The sequence below is a fragment of the Onychostoma macrolepis genome, chromosome 15 (assembly GCF_012432095.1).
Source record: "Onychostoma macrolepis isolate SWU-2019 chromosome 15, ASM1243209v1, whole genome shotgun sequence".
In the NCBI taxonomy this organism is placed as follows: Eukaryota; Metazoa; Chordata; class Actinopteri; order Cypriniformes; family Cyprinidae; genus Onychostoma; species Onychostoma macrolepis.
The window spans coordinates 26,212,453-26,238,796 of NC_081169.1; the positions used below are offsets into that span (position 1 = coordinate 26,212,453).

Genomic DNA, 26,344 nt, shown 5'->3' on the forward strand with positions numbered 1-26,344 from the left:
CCTAAATGATATGTCATTTGAAAGCTTTAAAACTCAATATTCATCCTGTGAAAACCATTTTGAAATTGGAAATTGTGTTGCCATGGAAATGGTCCTTTAAAATCTTTTAGAGGTCTCCTCCCATTAAGTAGCCGTGTCAAGTGTCATATTACAAAATATGGTATTTTACAACCAAATCTTTTTAGAATCTTAACAAAATACATAACGTTGGAAAGGTCAGAGTCTCAAGATTTCATATGTGGTGGTTATTTTGTGATGGATGTAATACTGACAAAGAAATTTAGACATTTGTGACAGACAAATGCATAAAAAAAAAAGTGTCAATTGAGTTTGTGTGTCACCCGGTGGCTGTTTGTGGTATAACGCTCTAAATAAAATCTCACAGGAACCTCAATTTATTGTTTTTGGTGAGATATATCAAGAAGCTCGTCATATTTATTTATTTTTTTTCTTTCTTAATAGTGGTATTAGGAGAAAGGTACGGAGCCCCTAAAGGGACATTGGCAAAAAAAAAAAAAGACTTTCTCGTGCGCACGAGAAACTATAGTTACAGTTTCCTGTTGCATCACTTCTGCCATCTTACACAGAAGAAAACAAGAGCATGCATGTGCATGAATTAGCCTAATTGAGATCTATTTTGGCCTTCAATACTAAAACATTGTGTCTGTTCTTGCATTCGGACACAGATAAATCATCACTGAACAGCATAAGAACAGCTTTTTCCCTCAGGCTATATTCCACCTGAACAATACATAGCCTAACATCTCAGGACTGTCCATCTGTACATAACTTCTCAAAACTTTTCATCTGTAAAATAGCACATTCATAATTCTTTCTATTTTCTCTATAGGCCTATGTTGTACATAACCTAAAACATTAGCACATTCATAATTCTATTTTATCTATATTTTTATTACCATAGTTATTGTTTTTTTTAATGCATTGTCTATTCTGTTTATTATTAGCCTTCTATTTCATTCTATTACCTTAAATTATATGCATGACTACACTCTCTCTGTACTCTCTCCACTGGATGCTCCTGTCACCAAGACGAATTTCTTGTGTTTTTGTGCGTGTAAACACACTTGACAATAAAGCTCTTTCTGATTCTGACATTTAAAACGCATTTTGAGGTCTAGAAGGATTGGTAGCTACAGTATAAAAGCTCAAATTTTTGATTTCGATATGGCAATAGCCTATTGTCCCACATAAAACTTTAAAAGCCAGTCAAATATGTATATAATCGAAAGCGATTATTTATTTTTGATAATTATTACTTTACTTCAGTTTGGTTTTCAATAACTGCTGTTAGTTTCGTTTAATTTTCGTTTTTTATTTCTTTGACATTTCTTTGACATTTTTCTTTCTTTCTTGATAGATAAATGCCTTTATTTTCGTTAAATACAGTTCCTAATATACATATTTTACCGTTTAAATACGTATACGATATTTCATTTACTTCTAAAATGCTTGTAAAACGAGTTTAAATGTAATAAATATTGTATTCATGTTTAAACAGTAAAATATGTTGTATTAAGAACTGTATTTAACGGAAATAAAGGCATGCAGGCAAAGAAAGAAAGAAATGTCAAAATAAATGAAAAACTAAAATGAAACACAGTTATTGAAAGCCTATAACTACAATAAAGTAATAATTCTAAAAAATAAATGTGACCCGTGCTGGCAAAATGAGTCGGAATGCGCAAATTTTCAAAAATATTATTTTCACATTCTCCATTTAAAATACCTTCTAAAATTATATATGACTTGTTGGAATCAGACAAAAAATGACTGAGCTACAGCCGTTTGAAGGCAATAGAGGCGGGCAGCAGAAAAATCGAGTTAAAGATTACAGAGCAAAATCACCAAGCAACGTTGCATATTTTCCTCCAATTATTTTCTTAATAATAATGACTATATATTTATCAATCACAATATAGCTATTTTTTTTATCTTTGTTATTCAATATAAGAACAAATATGCAAATAAACGGTAGTTTAATCAGGAGCATGCAAGTGATTCCACATTTTCTTTTTATGTATGATTAACATTGAGACAGATCTATATTAAGACCTACTGTAATGCATAGATCAATACGCAATAATTGTACTTTATAAGGGAGATCGCGCACTCGAGGAAAGGCACTCGCTTTGCAAATGTCAGCGCGATCGTATTGTTTTCGTCAGCATATGTTTGAAAATCGTAAGACATGTTATATTAGGAACTGTATTTAACGAAAATAAAGGCATTTATTTATCAAGAAAGAAAAATGTCAAAGAAATAAAAAACGAAAATGAAACGAAACTAACAGCAGTTATTGAAAACCAAACTGAAGTAAAGTAATAATTATCAAAAATAAATAATCGCTTCGATTATATACATATTTGACTGGCTTTTAAAGTTTTATGTGGGACAATAGGCTATTGCCATATCGAAATCAAAAATTTGAGCTTTTATACTGTAGCTACCAATCCTTCTAGACCTCAAAATGCGTTTTAAATGTCAGAATCAGGAAGAGCTTTATTGTCAAGTGTGTTTACACGCACAAAAACACAAGAAATTCGTCTTGGTGACAGGAGCATCCAGTGGAGAGTACAGAGAGAGTGTAGTCATGCATATAATTTAAGGTAATAGAATGAAATAGAAGGCTAATAATAAACAGAATAGACAATGCATTAAAAAAAACAATAACTATGGTAATAAAAATATAGATAAAATAGAATTATGAATGTGCTAATGTTTTAGGTTATGTACAACATAGGCCTATAGAGAAAATAGAAAGAATTATGAATGTGCTATTTTACAGATGAAAAGTTTTGAGAAGTTATGTACAGATGGACAGTCCTGAGATGTTAGGCTATGTATTGTTCAGGTGGAATATAGCCTGAGGGAAAAAGCTGTTCTTATGCTGTTCAGTGATGATTTATCTGTGTCCGAATGCAAGAACAGACACAATGTTTTAGTATTGAAGGCCAAAATAGATCTCAATTAGGCTAATTCATGCACACGTATGCTCTTGTTTTCTTCTGTGTAAGATGGCAGAAGTGATGCAACAGGAAACTGTAACTATAGTATCTCGTTTTTTTTTTTTGCATTTATTTTTGGCCATATGACAGAAATTTGATATTTGTTGTATTTCTGTTTTGCATAAAATTGAATAATATTTGGTACATACTACACTGTATTCTAAAATGATCTGATATTAACTTTTGCATGAATTTTATTGAAAAGAGCTTAGGCTCATGTAACCAGAATTTTTAAGATATATGAATATGCTTTTAAGTTGTTTTTTTTTGCCTCATGGCTTTACATTATCTTAACAAGCAAAGCAATTCAACATTACTTCCTTTGGATCTCTGGCAAGCCATTCTTTGTAATCTTCTTTGGTGAGCCAAATATCTTGAAACTTGCATTTTACAGTCATCACGTTTCAGCCTATTTTTGCAATGTTTCACGATGTGTCTGTGAAACGTTGTGGTACCATCTTAGTAGTTTTGGGTGCGTGTGAACGTCATGGCAACGAACAACACAAAGTACCTCACGCGGGAAACACTTAACATAACGCATAAATGTGCAACGTAAATCAAGCAAGCTAGTATGCACAAAGTGTTGGTGAAATAACACATTAGTGGAACCGGAGGGAATAATATGGAATTTTCAAGGACCTGTATCTATGTTTGTTTATTTTCTAAAACTTTCCAGGGCCTTAAAATGTTTAATCAGATTCACAAACTTTCAAGGATTTCAAGGACCCGTGGGAACCCTGTTAACTGAACAAAAATCTGAGTAGTAGTTGAGTATATAACCAGAGGTGTCAAGTAACGAAGTACAAATACTTCGTTACCTTACTTAAGTAGAAATTTTGGGTATCTATACTTTACTGGAGTAATTATTTTTCAGCCGACTTTTTACTTCTACTCCTTACATTTTCACGCCATTATCTGTACTTTCTACTCCTTACATTTTAAAAATAGCCTCGTTACTCGTATTTCATTTCGGCTTGTCATCGTTAAAAAAAAAAAAAAAAAAAAAAACTATCCAGATAAATCGCGCCATCCGGAGAGAGTGAATTTGATTGTGGTTGGATGAGAAGTATAAACATATACCATTCCGACACCTTATTGGTTTGTACGTGATCCACCTGCACATGACACAAATCACGTCACACTCCAGCAAAGACATATATAGCCAATGTTGGGGTCGTTACTCAAATAAGATTATTTCTTAAGTTATTATTTCTCCACTACTGGCTCATTTATCAAACAGGTGCTTTCTTTTCGTCCTCCGCAAATTAAGCTACAGTAAGTAGTTCGGTAGAGAGACGTTTGAATAAATGAGCGTTTGCGATTGACAATGTTGTGATAAGTAGGCTATACTAACTTTGTAACTCGTTACCCCAACACTGGACACAGCAGACGTATGTAGCCAAGTACGAAGATGTCCGTGGCAGAGACTCAAGAAGAGAACTCGAGCGAAATGTAACTGATGTAGATTACCCTGTTGTTGTACATACAGCATTGAGTCCAAAGTGTTTGTTGCATCTTCTAGTTAAATGTGACATTGTTGCCATTAGCTATAGAATTGAGCATAGTACAAACCAGGAAGGTATCAGGATTGAGTTTATTAATCACTTGGATTAATCATTAATTTTGACAGCACTAATGTTTATTGTATATAGACAGGGGTGCACATAAGTGGTCCGCATGCGCGACCAAAATTAAAAATGCGCTGTGTAAATAAGTTCTGACAGCGCATTTGCGTACCGACATGGTTGACAGCTGTTAATGCACAATTACCATTTTAGATCGACAAACTGTACTGTATAAGATTTCTATTCAAACTGAAAGCACAATCTAGGCTACCTGCTGCCGTTTTCAAAGCAAAACTGTCTGTGACATTTCATTCACTGACGCTCATCCATCAGCAGCGCTAAACCCGGAAGCGCATAATACTTACTTGCCGGCAACCCGCCAAAATAAAAGCTCGCTGATTTTACGTTTGAAAATGAATGATAATAATAATGATAATAAAAATATTAACATTTTATTTTTAAGTTTACTATGAAATAATTGCATTTGTATTATCACACTTGATTATTTAGTTTATTTTTTTTAGTTAGTTATATATATATATATATATATATATATATAACAAAACAAAAATTAATAAATGAAGTGCAATAATATTATTATCACTATTATTAATACATTTTTTTAGAGTTATATTTTATGGGTCACACTACATGCCATGGCCTGTTTGAGGACCAAACAAAATCTCCAGGTTCTCATATGAGAACCAGGCTGAAAAACTTATGTGCACCCCTGTATATAGACAACCATACAAGGGTAATTGTTACTAAGCCTGCCCTGGGTACAGCAATTTTTTTGTCCGTTGCCCTCACAGATTCCTGCAGCTAAGCTTGTGTGTACATTTACATTCCAATAAAGGTTATTGATGACATTCCTCTGAAGTTTGACTTTTTGCACCATTACAATACTTATAGGCAACTAGTCATCATATCTTCCGCTCCATGAAACACGTTAATGCTCAGTAGTACACATATATGGTTCTTTAATGTATTTGCATTGTACTAAAATGCGTTCATTTTTAATGGGCATATATGCGGCTGAAACAGGTAGCTTAGTGCATCCCAAATTTTTCAACATTAACATATAACATTATAGTCATTATGGCCTTTAGAAAAATGTTTTTTTGAGGAGGTGGGGTAGTGCACAATAGGGGGTCTATTGTGCACTATTGTGGCGCGGCCTAAGCTTTTGTCCTTAATGGCATTTTTTTCCTTACATTACTTTTATACTTTAAGTAGTTTTGAAACCAGTACTTTTACACTTTTACTTGAGTAAAAAGCTTGAGTTGATACTTTTACTTCTACAGAAGTCTTTTTAAACCCTAATATCTATACTTCTACCTGAGTAATGAATGAATACTTTTGACACCAGTGTATATAACTCCTGTTGAACCAAATGTTTATTTTTTTTTGTTATAGATCCTGTTTTTATGTTTATTAATAGATATTGCATCCACACCCCCTTTCTTTTGTAAATAGTTTTTGCATAAATTGAAATAATTTAGAGAGATATATTGATCTGTTTTTGTGATGAATAACTTGTTTGAGAGATTTGATATTCCTGATTAGTGAATATATCTGTAAGATGGAAATGCAGTAAAAGTGACAAATATCATAATCAGGTGTTGTGTATTATATCTCTTGGCAATAAAAACTGAGTAGTACAAGTCAGGGATAAAGGCTTAACTGGTTAATTTGGTTCAGGTAATCTCTGCTGGTAGATGTTGTAACTAAATCAGGCTGCAAACAGCATCTTTCTACACTGATGCACTGTTGTATTTGTACTGTTGTATCTGACGTCAGCCAATCATAACAGTGACCATTTAATTTCAAGCCTTAAAGAAACCTCCCCTTAAATAACAATAATTTCAGACCAAGGGGCAGAACGAGGGTTGAAACTATTTTTGATTATGCATATGTTTTTGTGTGTGTTAAAACCTTCATTAACATAAGTAAAAAAATCTTAAAATAATTTAAGAATCCATGCCATGACCCCTTTAAGAGATTTAATTATTAGTCTGCTTTATTCTAAGTAAGTGTAAGCCATTCTCAAAAATATGAATATAAAAACAGTGTGTATTTTCTCAGGTGATTTGCGGTTGTTGTCACTGTGTGCTCTGAGTGTATTCTATGAGGCACTGATCAGAATGCAATGCACTGACAACAGACTGAATAGATGCTTAGAGGATATGAGTAACTTAAGTTAACATTTTAGAGTCTCCTCTAAACAAAACCACATGACTTAATGACACGTACAGTCCTGCAGAACAAGTGTCCACACTTTTGGGGGAACAAATGGCCTAAAAATATATAGTTTCCTCTGTATATTATCTACACTCTTAAAAATAAAGGTGCTTAAAGGTTCTTACTGAAAAAAATAAGTTAAATTTACTTAATTCCGTATTTAAATTTTACTTAAAAAAAATGCGTGCAAAAACTTCTAAAATAAAAATTAAGTAAAATCTACCTAAGTTATTTAAAATTAGTAAAGGCAATAAGTAAATTTAACGTGGCCAGGTAGAGTTTGATGAGTAATTTGTACTTAATTATTTTAAGTTTACCCTACAATACTCAATTACATTTCACCCAGTCATGTTTGTAAACTTTACTCAAAAGAAAAATGCCTATAAAGCATGTGGTTAAGTTACAAGCGCGTATGTAAGCAAGTAGACTGCTCATTATTCATTTTAAGGTAATATGTTGATTCAGTATAGTTATTAACTGAATGAACACAGAGACCTGAATACACAATGACGGTGACAATCAGTGAATATTGTTTGAGCATGAATCTGTCATTTTGAGTAAAAAATTAACTCCAGATGTCACGAAACAGCAAAGTACTTAACCTAACAACAAAAGCAACCACAAAACAGTGTAAATACATCTCGAAAACAGCAAAAAAAAGAAAAAAAAAAACCTTATTAATTATTCATGCCCAAGTGCATGATGGGAACAACAGGATCATGACGTTGATATTTACTTAACATTTGTAAAAATAACAAACAATTCCAAGTAAAATATATTTATAACTTCAAACTTTAAATTCTACAAGCTTAAACTGAGTACTAATATTGAATTTACTCTATTTAAATTCTTGCCTGAACTAAATTATTTAATGTAGAAATTACATTTGTTTTTCTGTAGTATTTACTTCACCACAAAATCATTTTTATCAGTGCAGCGATGCCACAGAACAACCATTTTTGGTTCCATAAAGAACCATTCAGTCAAAGGTTCTTTAAAGAATCATCTCTTTCTTACCTTTTTATAATCTGAAGAACGTTCTTTCGCCACAAAGAATCTTTTGTGAAACAGAAAAGTTCTTCAGATGTTAAAGGTTTATGGAACCATTTAGACAAAAATGTTCTTCTATGGCATCGTGAAGCACCTTTATTTTTAAGAGTGTATGATAGAAAAATGTATTTTAATATTAAAATGACATCATTTTAATCATTTAAATACGTTCATAAGCATGTCGTGTATGGATGGATGACTGAATGATTCAAAAAGTCAGTCAGTGAAAGTCCTCATTATATTGTAGTTGACTGATGCATATCCAATATTTTTACTGTAGGCTCCATCTATCGCTTGATTTTGAGTGACATCATTGTGTGATCGGGGAAAGCTGAAGTCATACGGTCAGTATCGGCCACTCTGCTTCATAATCATTTGTCATTTATATGAAAAATAAAAATCTACTGACAAAAACAAACATTTAATTGGTCTGACTCTGAACACAACTTGTTTCAGTTAACAGTGGCTTTATTAAACTCAGCTTGAAGTAGGATGTTTGTAATAGATTGTTATGTTCATAGAGACTCACCTCAGCTGTGAGATGTAGGGCAGACACTGGAGGAATCCCTTCACTTCACTCTCTTCATCTGTCCAGTCTATCAGCTCTACTGGTTTCTTCTCTGTTTGGAGTTTCAGCACTTCTAGGAGGATGGAGCTCTTTCTCTCTGAGAGCTTTATTCTCCAGACTGCAGGAGCTGACTGATAAATTGGCTGTAATGCTGGAAGGACACTCCTGCCTGTTTGAGTCTCATAGTCCTTCACATGTGAACACAGATCCAGCAGGAAAGCACATTTCTCATAATCCACAGATGAAAGCAGTTTCTTCTCAGTTTCTTCTATTGTCTCTTTCTGATGGAGAGCAGCTTGCAGACACAAATTCAGTATGAATAATCTCTTTCTTTTGTCCCATGATTCAGCTGTTTTATTGTGTGGTACAACAAACCTAAAGAGTGAACAAGATTCTGTTAGAGATGTGTTATTGTGTTTAAAGTGTTATTGTGCAGCAGTTGGGCTCCGAAAGTAAAAATTCCATTCATTTTCTTCACAGGAAAATGACTTTTAATGCTAAGTCTGTATAAAGACAGATCTTCCATGAACTCAGATTCACATTATATCTTAATTTTTGAAATATTCTTAACTGTGCAATTTCTGGTGAAGAACTGCAGTACATATAATCCTGCAGAGAAATATCCACCAAACATAGAATCATAAAATAGTGCCAAAGAAGTTTCTCCCATAAAGCACTGTGAATGACGTAATTGAGCCGGTCTTTCTTGCAAACTACTTGTATACATCTTGTTGATTTGAAATTACCTTAAAACACATCATTTGTATCTTTTGAATCAACAACTTAAAATCAAAAGTTTTTTTATTTTATTTTTTTTTTGTCTGCAATGCTTTGTAAATCTGTAGTTGATTCCTTCATTAGTTTTATACCTTTGTCTTGTTTTTTGTAGGTTCTTAAATAATTTTGTCTCAAATGAATGTTTGTAATGTTATTCACCTTAGACCTAGTTGGCTTTGTTTAATTTCTTAAAGTTCTGTAACAATGACTTTTTAAAAATCTCTGTGGAAAATGAATGGGAAAATACTTACAGAGACCAGGCCACTGAAAAAGTGCACAGGCACTGTTACATACTATTGTGAAAATGATCAAATGACAATAATTTGACTAAACAGTTTAGTCAGATATAAACTAATACAAAATAAGATCAGCAGTAAACAGAAGAGCATTTTATCCTATGTTTTGTGGTGAAGCAGCGTGTCGTGTCCTGATCACTCTATTGGGTTTATTCTTTGATAATGACAATCTAACTGTACATAATACTTTTAAAGATTACACAAACTTAAACTCATCCTATCTTTGTATTAAAGCTCCAGCATTTTGGTCCTTTCTTCAGTTTAAAAGTTGCACTGTACAAAATCTGTTTACAAAATTCATTTGACAAAATAAACTTTAAGAATTAAAAATCCTGACACAAAGAGACTAGTCCAAAAATTGCCAGAATTGAGATAAAAAGCAATATAAACACTTAAAAAATTATATTTTCTTTTTGTGATGGTTTAAATCCTAAAACTATTATAGTAACAGTTTACAGATATACATTTTTCTTTGTAAAATTTATTAATGCTTGCATATGAGTTCAAAGCATAAAATAACTGTCAGAATTTAATCACTATGAGGCAATAATATACAAGTGGAAGAAAAACTGGTCTCAGAAAGTGTGCATCTGAAGCTGTGGGGACAGACAGGCATTTGAACCGACTGCTGGCAGTAAAATGTGTAATGATTAAGAAAGCTCCCACTGACTATATGAGGAAAGGTTTGTATTCTGTTCTAAGAAATAAACATTTGCAACTGAAAACTAAAACCTTATAAAGGCTGATGTTTATTATACATATAGCATTTATTCAAGCTATCAAACTTGCAGTCTGTTAAGTTTATCCCTTGAAAGTCTTTAAATGTTTCATTTTTTTTTCTTCAAATTTTATGGAAATTTATAAGAATTAATTTTAAGAATATATTTATTATGTAGTGATTTTACTAGCATTAGAGTAAGTGATTTTCAGAAGCCCCGAAACATGTCTGGGCAACACTGATGGATGGCAAATGGCAGCATGGCATGTGTATATTCAGAGAAAACAATGATTTCAAATTTTAAGAAGCTGTATATCATCTGCCTGCCAGATCTGGTGTGTGACCCTCTTTATTGTAGCTGCTCCAAAGCAAACTGTTTCAGAATAATGGATTATTTTCAGAGTTTATAGAAAAGGTTTATTAAAAGATTAAAAAATTTGGATTTGTCAAATAAAAAGAATTACACATTAGTTTTAAAACATGCACAAGTGACAATGTTTTTATCCAATATTAAATTTAAAATAGTAAAAAATTATTAAATACAGACCTCAGCTGTGAGATGTAGGGCAGACACTGGAGGAATCCCTTCACTTCACTCTCTTCATCTGTCCAGTCTATCAGCTCTACTGGTTTCTTCTCTGTTTGGAGTTTCAGCACTTCTAGGAGGATGGAGCTCTTTCTCTCTGAGAGCTTTATTCTCCAGACTGCAGGAGCTGACTGATAAATTGGCTGTAATGCTGGAAGGACACTCCTGCCTGTTTGAGTCTCATAGTCCTTCACATGTGAACACAGATCCAGCAGGAAAGCACATTTCTCATAATCCACAGATGAAAGCAGTTTCTTCTCAGTTTCTTCTATTGTCTCTTTCTGATGGAGAGCAGCTTGCAGACACAAATTCAGTATGAATAATCTCTTTCTTTTGTCCCATGATTCAGCTGTTTTATTGTGTGGTACAACAAACCTAAAGAGTGAACAAGATTCTGTTAGAGATGTGTTATTGTGTTTAAAGTGTTATTGTGCAGCAGTTTGGCTCCGAAAGTAAAAATTCCATTCATTTTCTTCACAGGAAAATGACTTTTAATGCTAAGTCTGTATAAAGACAGATCTTCCATGAACTCAGATTCACATTATATCTTAATTTTTGAAATATTCTTAACTGTGCAATTTCTGGTGAAGAACTGCAGTACATATAATCCTGCAGAGAAATATCCACCAAACATAGAATCATAAAATAGTGCCAAAGAAGTTTCTCCCATAAAGCACTGTGAATGACGTAATTGAGCCGGTCTTTCTACACTTGCAAACTACTTGTATACATCTTGTTGATTTGAAATGACCTTAAAACACATGATTTGTATCTTTTGAATCAACAACTTAAAATCAACAGTTTGTTTTGTTGTTGTTTTTTTTTGTCTGCAATGCTTTGTAAATCTGTAGTTGATTCCTTCATTAGTTTTATACCTTTGTCTTGTTTTTTGTAGGTTCTTAAATAATTTTGTCTCAAATGAATGTTTGTAATGTTGTTATTCACCTTAGACCTAGTTGGCTTTGTTTAATTTCTTAAAGTTCTGTAACAATGACTTTTTAAAAATCCCCGTGTGGAAAATGAATGGGAAAATACTTACAGAGACCAGGCCACTGAAAAAGTGCACAGGCACTGTTACATACTATTGTGAAAATGATCAAATGACAATAATTTGACTAAACAGTTTAGTCAGATATAAACTAATACAAAATAAGATCAGCAGTAAACAGGAGCATTTTATCCTATGTTTTGTGGTGAAGCAGCGTGTCGTGTCCTGATCACTCTATTGGGTTTATTCTTTGATAATGACAATCTAACTGTACATAATACTTTTAAAGATTACACAAACTTAAACTCATCCTATCTTTGTATTAAAGCTCCAGCATTTTGGTCCTTTCTTCAGTTTAAAAGTTGCACTGTACAAAATCCGTTTACAAAATTCATTTGACAAAATAAACTTTAAGAATTAAAAATCCTGACACAAAGAGACTAGTCCAAAAATTGCCAGAATTGAGATAAAAAGCAATATAAACACTTAATTATATTAGTTTCTTTTTGTGATGGTTTAAATCCTAAAACTATTATAGTAACAGTTTACAGATATACATTTTTCTTTGTAAAATTTATTAATGCTTGCATATGAGTTCAAAGCATAAAATAACTGTCAGAATTTAATCACTATGAGGCAATAATATACAAGTGGAAGAAAAACTGGTCTCAGAAAGTGTGCATCTGAAGCTGTGGGGACAGACAGGCATTTGAACCGACTGCTGGCAGTAAAATGTGTAATGATTAAGAAAGCTCCCACTGACTATATGAGGAACGGTTTTTATTCTGTTCTAAGAAATAAACATTTGCAACTGAAAACTAAAACCTTATAAAGGCTGATGTTTATTATACATGTAGCATTTATTCAAGCTGTCAAACTAAAAAAAAATTTAAGTTTATCCCTTTAAAGTTTTTGAATGTTTCACTTTTTTTTTTTTTTTTTTAATTTTATGGAAATTTATAAGAATGAATTTTAAGAGTATATTTATTATGTTGTCATTTTGTAGTGATTTTACTAGCATTAGAGTAAGTGATTTTCAAAAGCCCCCATGAAACTGCAGGAGCTGACTGATAAATTGGCTGTAATGCTGGAAGGACACTCCTGCCTGTTTGAGTCTCATAGTCCTTCACATGTGAACACAGATCCAGCAGGAAATCACCCTGATAAATCTGATATTCAGAATCAAAATAATCCTCATTAAAAGGGAAAGATGTGTAGCTGCACACAGATGTTAATAGTTCAGTGTAATTTTCTCCTTTATTTGCATCAAACTCTGACGCAGAAACAATCAGTTTCAGTAGAAACTTTACAGAAGCTTCTCTCTCTGAGTTATAAACGTCAAACCTGTGGAGACACAAATAATTATCACTTCAATGTTTAATGTACAGTATGAACAAAAATACTGCAGGTGACAAATTAAATCGTTTAAATATAAAATACATATGAAAGCTGATGGAATGATTTGAAAAGATTGAATGAGTTTGTATTTTAGTTAACCCCGTGTCACAGCCATTACATATTTTATTGCCTCTTTACTCTATCAAATGTTTTAGTAATCACCCTAAATGATATGTCATTTGAAAGCTTTAAAACTCAATATTCATCCTGTGAAAACCATTTTGAAATTGGAAATTGTGTTGCCATGGAAATGGTCCTTTAAAATCTTTTAGAGGTCTCCTCCCATTAAGTAGCCGTGTCAAGTGTCATATTACAAAATATGGTATTTTACAACCAAATCTTTTTAGAATCTTAACAAAATACATAACGTTGGAAAGGTCAGAGTCTCAAGATTTCATATGTGGTGGTTATTTTGTGATAGATGTAATACTGACAAAGAAATTTAGACATTTGTGACAGACAAATGCATAAAAAAAGTGTCAATGGAGTTTGTGTGTCACCCGGTGGCTGTTTGTGGTATAACGCTCTAAATAAAATCTCACAGGAACCTCAATTTATTATGTTTTTGGTGAGATATATCAAGAAGCTCGTCATATATATATATATATATATTTTTTTTCTTTCTTTCTTAATAGTGGTATTAGGAGAAAGGTACGGAGCCCCTAAAGGGACATTGGCAAAAAAAAAAAAAAAAGACTTTCTCGTGCGCACGAGAAACTATAGTTACAGTTTCCTGTTGCATCACTTCTGCCATCTTACACAGAAGAAAACAAGAGCATGCATGTGCATGAATTAGCCTAATTGAGATCTATTTTGGCCTTCAATACTAAAACATTGTGTCTGTTCTTGCATTCGGACACAGATAAATCATCACTGAACAGCATAAGAACAGCTTTTTCCCTCAGGCTATATTCCACCTGAGCAATACATAGCCTAACATCTCAGGACTGTCCATCTGTACATAACTTCTCAAAACTTTTCATCTGTAAAATAGCACATTCATAATTCTTTCTATTTTCTCTATAGGCCTATGTTGTACATAACCTAAAACATTTGCACATTCATAATTCTATTTTATCTATATTTTTATTACCATAGTTATTGTTTTTTTTTAATGCATTGTCTATTCTGTTTATTATTAGCCTTCTATTTCATTCTATTACCTTAAATTATATGCATAACTACACTCTCTCTGTACTCTCTCCACTGGATGCTCCTGTCACCAAGACGAATTTCTTGTGTTTTTGTGTGTGTAAACACACTTGACAATAAAGCTCTTTCTGATTCTGACATTTAAAACGCATTTTGAGGTCTAGAAGGATTGGTAGCTACAGTATAAAAGCTCAAATTTTTGATTTCGATATGGCAATAGCCTATTGTCCCACATAAAACTTTAAAAGCCAGTCAAATATGTATATAATCGAAAGCGATTATTTATTTTTGATAATTATTACTTTACTTCAGTTTGGTTTTCAATAACTGCTGTTAGTTTCGTTTAATTTTCGTTTTTTATTTCTTTGACATTTTTCTTTCTTTCTTGATAAATAAATGCCTTTATTTTCGTTAAATACAGTTCCTAATATAACATATTTTACCATTTAAATGTATACGATATTTCATTTACTTCTAAAATGCTTGTAAAACGAGTTTAAATGTAATAAATATTGTATTCATGTTTAAACAGTAAAATATGTTGTATTAAGAACTGTATTTAACGGAAATAAAGGCATGCAGGCAAATAAAGAAAGAAATGTCAAAATAAATGAAAAACTAAAATGAAACAGTTATTGAAAGCCTATAACTACAATAAAGTAATAATTCTAAAAAATAAATGTGACCCGTGCTGGCAAAATGAGTCGGAATGCGCAAATTTTCAAACATATTATTTTCACATTCTCCATTTAAAATACCTTCTAAAATTATATATGACTTGTTGGAATCAGACAAAAAATGACTGAGCTACAGCCGTTTGAAGGCAATAGAGGCGGGCAGCAGAAAAATCGAGTTAAAGATTACAGAGCAAAATCACCAAGCAACGTTGCATATTTTCCTCCAATTATTTTCTTAATAATAATGACTATATATTTATCAATCACAATATAGCTATTTTTTTTTATCTTTGTTATTCAATATAAGAACAAATATGCAAATAAACGGTAGTTTCATCAGGAGCATGCAAGTGATTCCACATTTTCTTTTTATGTATGATTAACATTGAGACAGATCTATATTAAGACCTACTGTAATGCATAGATCAATACGCAATAATTGTACTTTATAAGGGAGATCGCGCACTCGAGGAAAGGCACTCGCTTTGCAAATGTCAGCGCGATCGTATTGTTTTCGTCAGCATATGTTTGAAAATCGTAAGACATGTTATATTAGGAACTGTATTTAACGAAAATAAAGGCATTTATTTATCAAGAAAGAAAGAAAAATGTCAAAGAAATAAAAAACGAAAATGAAACGAAACTAACAGCAGTTATTGAAAACCAAACTGAAGTAAAGTAATAATTATCAAAAATAAATAATCGCTTCGATTATATACATATTTGACTGGCTTTTAAAGTTTTATGTGGGACAATAGGCTATTGCCATATCGAAATCAAAAATTTGAGCTTTTATACTGTAGCTACCAATCCTTCTAGACCTCAAAATGCGTTTTAAATGTCAGAATCAGGAAGAGCTTTATTGTCAAGTGTGTTTACACGCACAAAAACACAAGAAATTCGTCTTGGTGACAGGAGCATCCAGTGGAGAGAGTACAGAGAGAGTGTAGTCATGCATATAATTTAAGGTAATAGAATGAAATATGAGGCTAATAATAAACAGAATAGACAATGCATTAAAAAACAATAACTATGGTAATAAAAATATAGATAAAATAGAATTATGAATGTGCAAATGTTTTAGGTTATGTACAACATAGGCCTATAGAGAAAATAGAAAGAATTATGAATGTGCTATTTTACAGATGAAAAGTTTTGAGAAGTTATGTACAGATGGACAGTCCTGAGATGTTAGGCTATGTATTGTTCAGGTGGAATATAGCCTGAGGGAAAAAGCTGTTCTTATGCTGTTCAGTGATGATTTATCTGTGTCCGAATGCAAGAACAGACACAATGTTTTAGTATTGAAGGCCAAAATAGATCTCAATTAGGCTAATTCATGCACACGTATGCTCTTGTTTTCTTCTGTGTAAGATGGCAGAAGTGATGCAACAGGAAACTGTAACTATAGTTTCTCGTGCGCACGAGAAAGTCTTTTTTTTTTTTTTTTTTAGCCCTTTAGGGGCTCCGTAGAAAGGACATTGTCATTCTACAAAGTATTTAACTCAGGGTTCCCACACCTTGGTTAACTTCAAATTCAAGGACCTTTCAAGGACGTTCCAGGTCTAATACCCTCAAATTCAAGGACTTAATGTGGGGACACATTTCAAGTGAGAGCAAAGGTTACATCGCGTCACCTTGTAAGATACATTGCTACAGTTTTCATGTGTCAAACACAACTATGCAAAAAAGCAATTTTTTTTTTTTTTGCATTTATTTTTGGCCATATGACAGAAATCTGATATTTGTTGTATTTCTGTTTTGCATAAAATTGAATAATATTTGGTACATACTACACTGTATTCTAAAATGATCTGATATTAACTTTTGCATGGATTTTATTGAAAAGAGCTTAGGCTCATGTAACCAGAATTTTTAAGATATATGAATATGCTTTTAAGTTTTTTTGCCTCATGGCTTTACATTATCTTAACAAGCAAAGCAATTCAACATTACTTCCTTTGGATCTCTGGCAAGCCATTCTTTGTAATCTTCTTTGGTGAGCCAAATATCTTGAAACTTGCATTTTCCAGTCATCACGTTTCAGCGGTTTCAGCCTATTTTTGCAATGTTTCACGATGTGTCTGTGAAACGTTGTGGTACCATCTTAGTAGTTTTGGGTGCGTGTGAACGTCATGGCAACGAACAACACAAAGTACCTCACGTGGGAAACACTTAACATAACGCATAAATGTGCAACGTAAATCAAGCAAGCTAGTATGCACAAAGTGTTGGCGAAATAACACATTAGCGGACCGGAGGGAATAATATGGAATTTTCAAGGACCTGTATCTATGTTTGTTTATTTTCTAAAACTTTCCAGGGCCTTGAAAATGTTTAATCAGATTCACAAACTTTCAAGGATTTCAAGGACCCGTGGGAACCCTGTTAACTGAACAAAAATCTGAGTAGTAGTTGAGTATATAACTCCTGTTGAACCAAATGTTTATTTTTTTTTGTTATAGATCCTGTTTTTATGTTTATTAATAGATATTGCATCCACACCCCCTTTCTTTTGTAAATAGTTTTTGCATAAATTTAAATAATTTAGAGATATATATTGATCTGTTTTTGTGATGAATAACTTGTTGTTTGAGAGATTTGATATTCCTGATTAGTGAATATATCTGTAAGATGGAAATGCAGTAAAAGTGACAAATATCATAATCAGGTGTTGTGTATTATATCTCTTGACAATAAAAACGGAGTAGTACAAGTCAGGGATAAAGGCTTAACTGGTTAATTTGGTTCAGGTAATCTCTGCTGGTAGATGTTGTAACTAAATCAGGCTGCAAACAGCATCTTTCTACACTGATGTACTGTTGTATCTGACGTCAGCCAATCATAACAGTGGCCATTTACTTTCAAGCCTTAAAGAAACCTCCCCTTAAATAACAATAATTTCAGACCAAGGGGCAGAATGAGGATTGAAACTATTTTTGATTATGCATATGTTTTTGTGTGTGTTAAAACCTTCATTAACATTATAAGTAAAAAAATCTTAAAATAATTTAAAAATCCATGCCATGACCCCTTTAAGAGATTTAATTATTAGTCTGCTTTATTCTAAGTAAGTGTAAGCCGTTCTCAAAAATATGAATATAAAAGCAGTCTGTATTTTCTCAGGTGATTTGCGGTTGTTGTCACTGTGTGCTCTGAGTGTATTCTATGAGGCACTGATCAGAATGCAACACACTGTGACAACAGACTGAATAGATGCTTAGAGGATATGAGTAACATAAGTTAACATTTTAGAGTCTCCTCTAAACAAAACCACATGACTTAATGACACGTACAGTCCTGCAGAACAAGTGTCCACACTTTTGGGGGAACAAATGGCCTAAAAATATATAGTTTCCTCTGTATATTATCTACACTCTTAAAAATAAAGGTGCTTAAAAAGGTTCTTACTGAAAAAAATAAGTTAAATTTACTTAATTCCGTATTTAAATTTTACTTAAAAAAATGCGTGCAAAAACTTCTAAAATAAAAATTAAGTAAAATCTACCTAAGTTATTTAAAATTAGTAAAGGCAATAAGTAAATTTAACGTGGCCAGGTAGAGTTTGATGAGTAATTTGTACTTAATTATTTTAAGTTTACCCTACAATACTCAATTACATTTCACCCAGTCATGTTTGTAAACTTTACTCAAAAGAAAAATGCCTATAAAGCATGTGGTTAAGTTACAAGCGCGTATGTAAGCAAGTAGACTGCTCATTATTCATTTTAAGGTAATATGTTGATTCAGTATAGTTATTAACTGAATGAACACAGAGACCTGAATACACAATGACGGTGACAATCAGTGAATATTGTTTGAGTATGAATCTGTCATTTTGAGTAAAAAATTAACTCCAGATGTCACGAAACAGCAAAGTACTTAACCTAACAACAAAAGCAACCACAAAACAGTGTAAATACATCTCGAAAACAGCAAAAAAAAAAAAAAAAAAAACTTAATTATTCATGCCCAAGTGCATGATGGGAACAACAGGATCATGACGTTGATATTTACTTAACATTTGTAAAAATAAACAATTCCAAGTAAAATATATTTATAACTTCAAACTTTAAATTCTACAAGCTTAAATTGAGTACTAATATTGAATTTACTGTATTTAAATTCTTGCCTGAACTAAATTATTTAATGTAGAAATTACATTTGTTTTTCTGTAGTATTTACTTCACCACAAAATCATTTTTATCAGTGCAGCGATGCCACAGAAGAACCATTTTTGGTTCCATAAAGAACCATTCAGTCAAAGGTTCTTTAAAGAACCATCTCTTTCTTACCTTTTATAATCTGAAGAACCTTCTTTCGCCACAAAGAATCTTTTGTGAAACAGAAAGGTTCTTCAGATGTTAAAGGTTCTTTATGGAACCATTTAGACAAAAATGTTCTTCTATGGCATCGTGAAGCACCTTTATTTTTAAGAGAGTATGATAGAAAAATGTATTTTAATATTAAAATGACATCATTTTAATCATTTAAATACTTTCATAAGCATGTCGTGTATGGATGGGTGACTGAATGATTCAAAAAGTCAGTCAGTGAAAGTTGTCCTCATTATATTGTAGTTGGGATAGATGCATATCCAATATTTTTACTGTAGGCTCCATCTATCGCTTGATGTTTAGTGACATCATTGTGTGATCAGGGAAAGCTGAAGTCATACGGTCAGTATCGGCCACTCTGCTTCATAATCATTTGTCATTTATATGAAAAATAAAAATCTACTGACAAAAAAACAAACATTTAATTGGTCTGAACACATAACTTACTTCAGTTAACAGTGGCTTTATTAAACTCAGCTTGAAGTAGGATGTTTGTAATAGATTCTGTTATGTTCATAGAGACTCACCTCAGCTGTGAGATGTAGGGCAGACACTGGAGGAATCCCTTCACTTCACTCTCTTCATCTGTCCAGTCTATCAGCTCTACTGGTTTCTTCTCTGTTTGGAGTTTCAGCACTTCTAGGAGGATGGAGCTCTTTCTCTCTGAGAGCTTTATTCTCCAGACTGCAGGAGCTGACTGATAAATTGGCTGTAATGCTGGAAGGACACTGCTGCCTGTTTGAGTCTCATAGTCCTTCACATGTGAACACAGATCCAGCAGGAAATCACACTGATCAGCATCATCACTAGTGTAGTTTTGACTGCAGGGGAAAGACGTGTAGCTGCACACAGATGTGAACAGCTCAGTGTAATTTTCACCCGTAGTTTTATCAAACTCTGATGCTGAAATAATCAGATTTGCCAGAAACTGGGCAGACCTTTTCTTCTCTTTGAAAACAAGGGGATGAAATCTGTGGAGACACAAATGTAAATGCACTTCAATGTCTAAAGCTGGATAATATGAAATATGGGAGCAGACTCATAATTACAACATTCATCATTACAATATAATAATAAAATATGTAATTAGTTTATCACACTGATCTGTATAATGACTGGATTGCTCGTTGTGTTTAAACTGCCATTCGGCGGTGAAGCCACTGGAAGTGTTTGAGCGGCTATAATGCTATTCCCTACTGACAGAGAGCATCATTGACTGACAGCCAAAACACTGACTTAAAATCACCTGATTTGAAGCATTTCAGTCACACAGGATTAGTTTTTAGGATATGTGTATGTAAATTAATTATTTCAGATGTTATCTGCAATGTTGATGGTCTTTTCAGGCAGGAGAAGCGATATATTGAAATCATGAATGTGAGTGTTTGCTGCACACTTGCTGACACAGATAACTGATCCAGTACGTAACATTGACACAAACTACACATAACAACTCACAATAATTTACACATATCAAATATATTAAAGCTACAATATGCCAAACTGACTCCTTATTTTTGCTCTTCTCTGTTAAATAGTTTAACAGCAATTGGCACAAAATAATTTTTGTAGCGATTTGATTTACACATCAAAATCCTCAGTCGTCTGTCTGAGGGTAACATATTAAAATTCTCATGTAAAATGTGTGTATCATCGGCAACAATTTTCTTTGCTCGTCTTAAAACAGAAACTTCATACTTCTCCTGAATAGGTAATTTCTCTTCCCAACCCACAATTTTTAAAGCAGTCTGTACAAGTCGAGCAAGTTTTGATTTAGATTGGACCGTCAGATTTCCATACCATGCTGTTATACCATATCTTATCAAACTCTCAAAAACAGACTGATAGAACAGAAATAAAATCCTCCGATTTACCCCAAATACTTTTAACCTTCGCAAAAAGTATAACCTCTGCTGCAATCTAGAACAAAGACTGTCGACATGAAAAGACCAACATAACAAATTGTCCATATAGACACCCAAGAATTTATGTGATGTAACCTGATATATCAAGAAGCTCGTCATATATATATTTTTTTCTTTCTTAATACTGGTATTAGGAGAAATGACAGTCATTATACAAAGTATTTAACTGAACAAAAATCTGAGTAGTAGTTGAGTATATAACTCCTGTTGAACCAAATGTTTTTTTCTTTTTTTTGTTATAGATCCTCTGTTTTTATGTTTATTAATAGATATTGCGTCCACACCCCCTTTCTTTTGTAAATAGTTTTTGCATAAATTGAAATAATTTAGAGAGATATATTGATCTGTTTTTGTCATGAATAACTTGTTGTTTGAGAGATTTGATATTCCTGATTAGTGAATATATCTGTAAGATGGAAATGCAGTAAAAGTGACAAATGTCATAATCAGGTGTTGTGAATTATAATAATAACTTTATTTTTATATAGCGCCTTTAAAACAGTTTCTCAAAGTGCTTTTATTAGATCTCTGCAATAAAAACTGAGTAGTACAAGCCAGGGATAAAGGTTTAACTGGTTAATTTGGTTCAGGTCATCTCCGCTGGTAGATGTTGTAACTAAATCAGGCTGCAAACAGCATCTTTCTACACTGATGTACTGTTGTATTTGTACTGTTGCATCCGACGTCAGCCAATCATAACAGTGGCCATTTACTTTCAAGCCTTAAAGAAACCTTCCCTTAAATAACAATAATTTAAGACCAAGGGGCAAAATGAGGATTGAAAATATTTTTGATTATGCATATGTTTTTGTGCGTATGTTTTAAAATCTTAAAATAATAAAAAAATCCATGCCATGACCCCTTTAAGAGATTTAATCATTAGTCTGCTTCATTCTAAGTAAGTGTAAGCCATTCTCAAAAATATGAATATAAAAGCAGTCTGTATTTTCTCAGGTGATTTGCGGTTGTTGTCACTGTGTGCTCTGAGTGTATTCTATGAGGCACTGATCAGAATGCAATGCATTGTGAGGTTTCTCAGTCGATATATGGACAAAGGCATCCAGCTATTGTTGTAGCTGACTAAAAGTGACAGTCTTTATCACAGTATATTTTCTGACTCATTCTGTGATAAGAATCCACATCAGATCACAAAAGGAAGTTCTTTCAAACACTCAGTTGATGCGGTTGTTGTCACTGTGTAATATATCTAAAATATGAGGCACTAATCAGAATGCAACACACTGTGACGACAGACTGAATAGATGCTTGAGTAACATAAAGTTAACATTTTAGAGTCTCCTCTAAACAAAACCACATGACTTAATGACACGTACAGTCCTGCAGAACAAGTGTCCACACTTTTGGGGGAACAAATAGCCTAAAAATATGTAGTTTTCTATGTATATCATTTACGCTCTTAAAAATAAAGGTACTTAAAAGGTTCTTACTGGAAAAAAACTAAAGTTAAATTTACTTAATTTTCATTTTGCAACTTTTTGCACGCATTTTTTAAAGTAAAATTTAAATACGGAATTAAGTAAAATCTACCTAACTAAAAAAAAACAACAACAAAAAAAAAAAGCCTATAAAGCATGTGGTTAAGTTACAAGCACGTATGTAAGCAAGTAGACTGCTCGTTATTCATTTTATGGTAACATGTTGACTCAATATAGTTATTAACTGAATGAACAGAGACCTGAATACTTGGCACATGATACACAATGACGGTGACAATCAGTGAATATTGTTTGAGTATGAATGGGTCATTTTGAGTAAAAAATTAACTCCAGATGTCACGAAAAAGCAAGTTACTTAACCTAACAACAAAAGCAACCATAAAACAGTGTAAATACATCTCGAAAACAGGAAAAAAAACGTATTAATTATTCATGCCCAAGTGCATGATGGGAACAACGGGATCATGATGTTGATATTTACTTAATATTTGTAAAAATAACAAACAATTCCAAGTAAAATATACTCATAAGTTCAAACTTTAAATTCTACAAGCTTAAATTGAGTACTAATATTGAATTTACTCTATTTAAATTCTTGCCTGAACTAAATTATTTAATGTAGAAATTACATTTGTTTTTCGGTAGTATTTACTTCAACACAAAATCCTTTTTATCAGTGCAGCGATGCCACAGAAGAACCATTTTTGGTTCCATAAAGAACCATTCAGTCAAAGGTTCTTTAAAGAACCATCTCTTTCTTACATTTTTATAATCTGAAGAATCTTCTTTCGCCACAAAGAACCTTTTATGAAACAGAAAGGTTCTTCAGATGTTAAAGGTTCTTTATGGAACCATTTAGACAAAAATGTTCTTCTGTGGCATCATGAAGCACCTTTATTTTTAAGAGAGTATGATAGAAAATTTTATTTTAATATTAAAATGACATCATTTTAATCATTTAAATACTTTCATAAGCATGTAATGTATGGATGGGTGACTGAATGATTCAAGTCAGTCAGGGAAAGTTGTCCTCATCATATTGTAGTTGGGATAGATGCATATCCGATATTTTTACTGTAGGCTCCATCTATCGCTTGATGTTTAGTGACATCATTGTGTGATCAGGGAAAGCTGAAGTCATACGGAGCGAATTTTGTGCCAATATTCATCAAACAAATCCAGTGTTTTGCAAATAAACACAATCTGCTTTGCAAAGAAAACTCGTCTTTCAAACAAACGCAAACTCATTTGCAAATACAAAACTATTTGAGAGAAAATGCAGATGTATGGACAAATATGTATTGTGTGTTACAACTGTGAGACTCATTTGCCTTTTTATGAGGAAATGTGACTTGATTTTCTCACAAATGCGGTGGATGCAGGCGGATTTTCTCACATGTGTGCAAACAGATTTTCTCACAAATGCAATCCAAAAACAGCAGATGGCGCTGTTGGTCAATTTACGCTAGTCTCTCGAGACCCGAAACACCTGTTTACCTTTTCAGGGAATACAGCAGACCAACATGAGTGGGGAACAGGTGAGTTTCTGTCTTACTATATCTATAATTAACCATTTAGCCTAGGTGTTTTCACAAAGCATCCCCATTACAATGTTAGTGAGTGAAATTCACAATAAGTGCTGTAAAGTTGTTAACATGATTGATTAGTTCAAAAATCAGTAGTGACATGGCTAAACATTTAACTAGGCAGTCTTTCTCTATAAAAACTGATCTCATCCTCTTTTGGATCGCGGGATATAGAATATATAGGCTACATATGTTGATACAATTGTTTAACATTCAGAACAATGCAGGGGTATAGCAATATATTGTCACAATATAGTAATTTTAAAATGCAAATGAATTATGGATAGCGACAATATTGTGTACCAAAAATGAAAGCTTAGACAATTTAATTTAGTATCAGATATAGTAATATCACCCAAGAGGTCATTAATTATTTACAAAAAAAAAAAAAAAAAGTAAAACAAATCACATTATTTAGTGCAATATCTAAAACTTTTTAAATGTTTTAACACTGTGCAATCATTTGTGTCAAATAATTATGTAATTTTGTAGCTAAGCAAAATGATGAATATTTCTCTTCTGGTGTCACTCTTGTCCTGTGAATTGGGGAGAAGGATCAAGTTTACGCTGATATAATACTAAATTCAGTGTTTTAATAAACAGTGGTTTACCAGTATTTCAGAATGATTTTAACAATGGAATGATTAGAAAATAATCTTTGGGGTCGAAGACCACGAAAATAACTAAAAATACAGATACGAGTATTGCATAGTTTTAAGGTTCTACTTTTATTGGTGTATAGTCTTAATAACAACAGAACCTGTAATGTGATCCCGCCTCACACTGAGCACTCTGTTCACATGTTAATGATTTGAGATCAGCCAGATAAACATGTAGATGCCCCTGAAAAATGCCATCAAAATGTCAAGCTTCATCATAGAATTTAGCCTACTTTCTTTTTCTGCACGTTGGATGATGGCACGCTACACGGGTCAAGACACACTCTGGACAGCGAGGACTCTTCTCGGAGTGACTCAGATGACGAATGTTTGAAGAAGAGCCACTAATATAATTCCTGACAGTAGCCTTTTATTCTTAACTTCATGAGTTAAAATGTTGCTCGGCTATATATAAAAAGCTACATATTTTGAGTTGGACTTTTCCAAACAGGCTATTGTAAGACTAAAATCTGCTAGTATTCAGAGTAAAATATTGGTTGAAATATGAAATATCTCTTTACAGGCCACTTTTAGTTTTAAATGTTGTACAAGGCGTGCATATAAACTACTGTATGCTATATATAAACATAAATATGATAATAAACTATGATATCCCTTATGAAAATTAAAGTTGGTTTTACTATAGTAAAAGTGTGGTAACCATGTTTTTGTTTTTTTACAGGTTACCATTTCTGTAATGGCAGCTTTTCTGCGAACACCATGGTATTTATTTAGTAAAACCATGGTTAATTTTCGAAAGGGATATCGATGTTTAGATAATATTTCGGTACATTTATGTAGCTGAATCACAATAAAGCTCATCTGAACTTAAACTAGTTTGATTATAGTAGCCTATTTGTCATTAGTTTAGCCTACTCCTTTCAGTACGTTGTCTGTGTAGTTTTATACTTGTTTAAACTTTTACTGCAGAGGTAGCCTACAACATTTCTCTCCACTGGAGGCTATGTCTCAACATAGCAGAATGACAATAAATCTTACTTGACTTAACGTAAAAATAACATTCATTTTTGGTACACAGTTGTCGCTATCCAAAATACATCTGCATTTTAGTATTACAATATATTGTGACAATTTATTGTTATACCCCATGCATTTTTTTGAATGTTGAACAACTGTATCAACATATGTAGCCTATATATTCTATATCCCACGATCCAAAAGAGGATGAGATCAGTTTTTATAGAGAAAGACTGCCTAGTTAAATGTTTAGCCATGTCACTACTGATTTTTGAACTAATCAATCATGTTAACAACTTTACAGCACTTATTGTGAATTTCACTCACTAACATTGTAATGGGGATGCTTTGTGAAAACAC

At 32.7% G+C, this 26,344-nt stretch overlaps 1 protein-coding gene across 1 annotated transcript in view; it reads right to left on the reverse strand.

Annotated features, from left to right (window-relative positions):
* The window catches only part of si:ch211-281l24.3 (uncharacterized), a 65,916-nt gene that overhangs the window by 11,264 nt on the left and 28,308 nt on the right, over positions 1-26,344 (reverse strand). Inside the window, 3 exon segments of the mRNA XM_058799250.1 lie at positions 8,412-8,825; positions 10,789-11,202; positions 19,907-20,350. Of these exon segments, the coding sequence (XP_058655233.1) occupies positions 8,412-8,825; positions 10,789-11,202; positions 19,907-20,350 (1,272 nt within the window).